The 2,889-nt window shown below is 35.5% G+C and overlaps 1 protein-coding gene across 1 annotated transcript; it reads right to left on the bottom strand.

Moving 5' to 3' along the window:
* Nucleotides 1-226: 226 nt before the first annotated feature.
* On the bottom strand, nt 227-1,201 carry LOC136171859 (olfactory receptor 4K15-like). Its single transcript, XM_065940892.1, has one exon. It carries the CDS (start codon nt 1,199-1,201, stop codon nt 227-229), a length of 975 nt encoding a protein of 324 aa, XP_065796964.1.
* Between the last annotated feature and the right edge of the window lie 1,688 nt (nt 1,202-2,889).

The raw sequence follows: 2,889 nt of genomic DNA, 5'->3' as shown, positions 1-2,889 counted from the left end.
TAAAAGTAGGAAATAGAATTAGAAAAAAAGGAATAAAAGCACATATTTAGGGGAAGAAAGTATAAAAATAAGTAAAATTCATTCAATGTCTTTTTTATCATCATTACTCTTTAATTCAAGTTAATCAGTCCTCCTCATTGGTCAAAATGATTTGCTTTAATATCACAAATACTCAATTTGTAAATGTCTAGCCACAGGCTACAGTGGTAATAACAGTTCTATAAATTTACTTTGTTTCTAGGAAAAGAACATTTCTTATGACTGCAGAAACCCGGCCAGACTTTAGATACCGGCTCTTCAGTTTTGACATAGCTGCCTTCATTTCTTTATTCCTTAGTGTATAGATCACAGGGTTTAAAATGGGAGTAAAGATGGTGTAGAACACTGCAAGGACTTTGTCAGCCCAATAACCACTGAAGGGCCACACGTAGATGAAGATGCATGGTCCAAAGAATAATATGACCACAGTGATGTGAGCAGTCAGTGTGGAGCGGGCCTTGGCCGTGCTAGCAGAGGAGCGACTCCTAACTGTGATGAGTATCACAGTGTAAGATACAACCAACAGGAGGAAGGAACTCAAAGAAAGAAGGCCACTGTCTGCAACTATTAGTAAACTGATAACATAAGTGTCTGTGCAGGCCAGTTTGGTCACTAAAGGGAGGTCACAGAAAAAACTATCCACTTGATTAGGCCCACAAAAAGGCAAGTTAACAGTAAAAGCCAGCTGGCTAGTGGTATGGATGAAACCCACACACCATGGAATGAGGACCAGAGTAATACACACACGCCAGTTCATGATTGTCGTGTAATGGAGAGGTTTACATATAGCAACGTAACGGTCATAAGCCATGGATACAAGGAGCACCATTTCACCACCAGCAAATAGATGAACAAAGAAAATCTGGGCCAGGCAGGCCTCAAAAGAAATAGTCTTGCGCTCAACCAGAAAGTCTGCAATCATTTTGGGGGTAGCAAAGGAGGCAACACATATATCTATAAAAGAGAGGTTTGCGAGCAGAAAGTACATAGGGGTATGAAGGCGGGAATCTGAGGTCACAGTGAGGATGATGAGAAAGTTTCCCAGCAGTATTGCTAGGTAGAGCAGTGAAAATATAAGAAACAAGAGAGGTTGGAGCTCCTGGGAACTAGATAAACCCAGCAACACAAATTCAGTCACCCGAGAATGATTTGTCTCATACATTGACTTTGCAAAGGATTTCTCTTCAGTCACTTGAATAGGAGAGAAATAGAAATCAGTGAATGAACTAATTGTGGTTTAATTTTCCAGTTCAGTTAGAAAGTCTAGTTTCTACTCAAATGTACTTGTTAGACCTCACAGGTGTCTAAATAAAGTGCTCTAGAAATCAAAAGGAGAACAGAGTCAGGATGGGATATTGAGCCCAAAATTTTCTAGAAGAGGAGGGCAGTAGTTGGGAGGTTGGTGGAGAGAATTTCAACCAATTGATTCATTAATTGTTTAAGTTTAGTAAGTTAAGAAAGCTAATTTTCAAATGAGATTTACAAGTGAATGTTGCAAATAAATATCTGAAAAGTTGTTTATATATCACAGAAATCCACTATGATTATCTACAGAGACAAAATTGTCATTTTTTCTTCACTAAATAAAATAAAAACTCTTAAAAAGAGGAAAATGTGTGAACTGCTACCAGAAGGAAATACATTTTCACAAAATTAATGTGCAAAAGACATTAGACACAAAAGAGTAAATGCTCTATTACTCTATTTAAATGAAGTTTAAAGACAGATGAGCAAGTCTATAGTTTTGAAGCTAGGATAGCAGTTTTCTTTGATGGGATTAAAGGGACAGGAGGAAACATCAGAGGGGCTATTGGATTGCCAGTAATGGTCTGATTTTGATTCAGTTGAGTGGCTTCTTAGGATATACAGAAAAAAGGGGACTTTCTTTCTCTTTCCCTTGTGGGTTCTAAAAACCTCCTCCTACTGTAACAGTTAAAATTCTTTTCTCACTGCTAGTAAGATAGTTTGAGGCATTGGCTTCTTCAGAAACTTTCTTTCACAATTCAGCATTAGTGGAAGATGATCGTGTATTTTATGTCATAAATCATTGAGATTTGCATAATACATGAATATTTTCATGTTTTCAGTTTTTTCTCTTATGATAGGGGGCTATGGACATGAGAGGAAGAAAGTTTAGCTTTCTCATCTTTGGTCCAAAGGAGGGGGAAAAACTGTGAAGGATAAACATACAGATTAAATCTATTTCCTCTTCTGTTACAAAGTAGCTCATTGACCTCAGAAAAGCTCTTAAATCAATACCTCCATTCTTAAGAATGTAGGATGAAGATTTTGGACAAACAAAGCTCTAAGTGTTTTGCAATATAAATCAATTCTTATTTTTAGTAAACTTGTTTTATAATAATTTAACTGTCCATTTTTCCCAGAACACTGAGCTAGGTAGGATGGTGATAGAGCAGTTAGATTTAAAACTTTCCCTCCTGAAAATTCTTTAGTAATGTTAATCCTTATTCCTTTTAAAGGTGATGGTCCTTCTTTTTCTATCAGTCTCCAGTGCATTCTTTATTAAATGAAATAAGAATAGCTTTATCACTTAATAAAAAGACACTATTTTTATACATAACAAAATACTATATGATAATGGAAACTTAAATCTATTGGGAAAATATTCTAGGTTAAGATCACAACTGTGTCATCAGGTAACTGTATGACATTGATCAAGTCATTTAACTGTTCAGGGCTCATTATTCTCAGGAATAAAACATTGAGAATAATGTTATCCTGAAAGAGACATGGAAAATATTTGCTAAAAGAAAAAAATTTATAAATGATAAATCTTTAATCAAGTGTAAAAACCACACATATGTGAGCACTCTTAATAATGTATTATTT

Source organism: Muntiacus reevesi, chromosome 7 (assembly GCF_963930625.1).
Source record: "Muntiacus reevesi chromosome 7, mMunRee1.1, whole genome shotgun sequence".
Taxonomy (NCBI): Eukaryota; Metazoa; Chordata; class Mammalia; order Artiodactyla; family Cervidae; genus Muntiacus; species Muntiacus reevesi.
This window is presented reverse-complemented; position numbering and strand designations above follow the sequence as displayed.

What these genes read in the sequence shown, in the direction of transcription:
- LOC136171859 (XM_065940892.1), bottom strand. Translation starts at nt 1,201, where the DNA reads ATGTATGAGACAAATCATTCTCGGGTGACTGAATTTGTGTTGCTGGGT.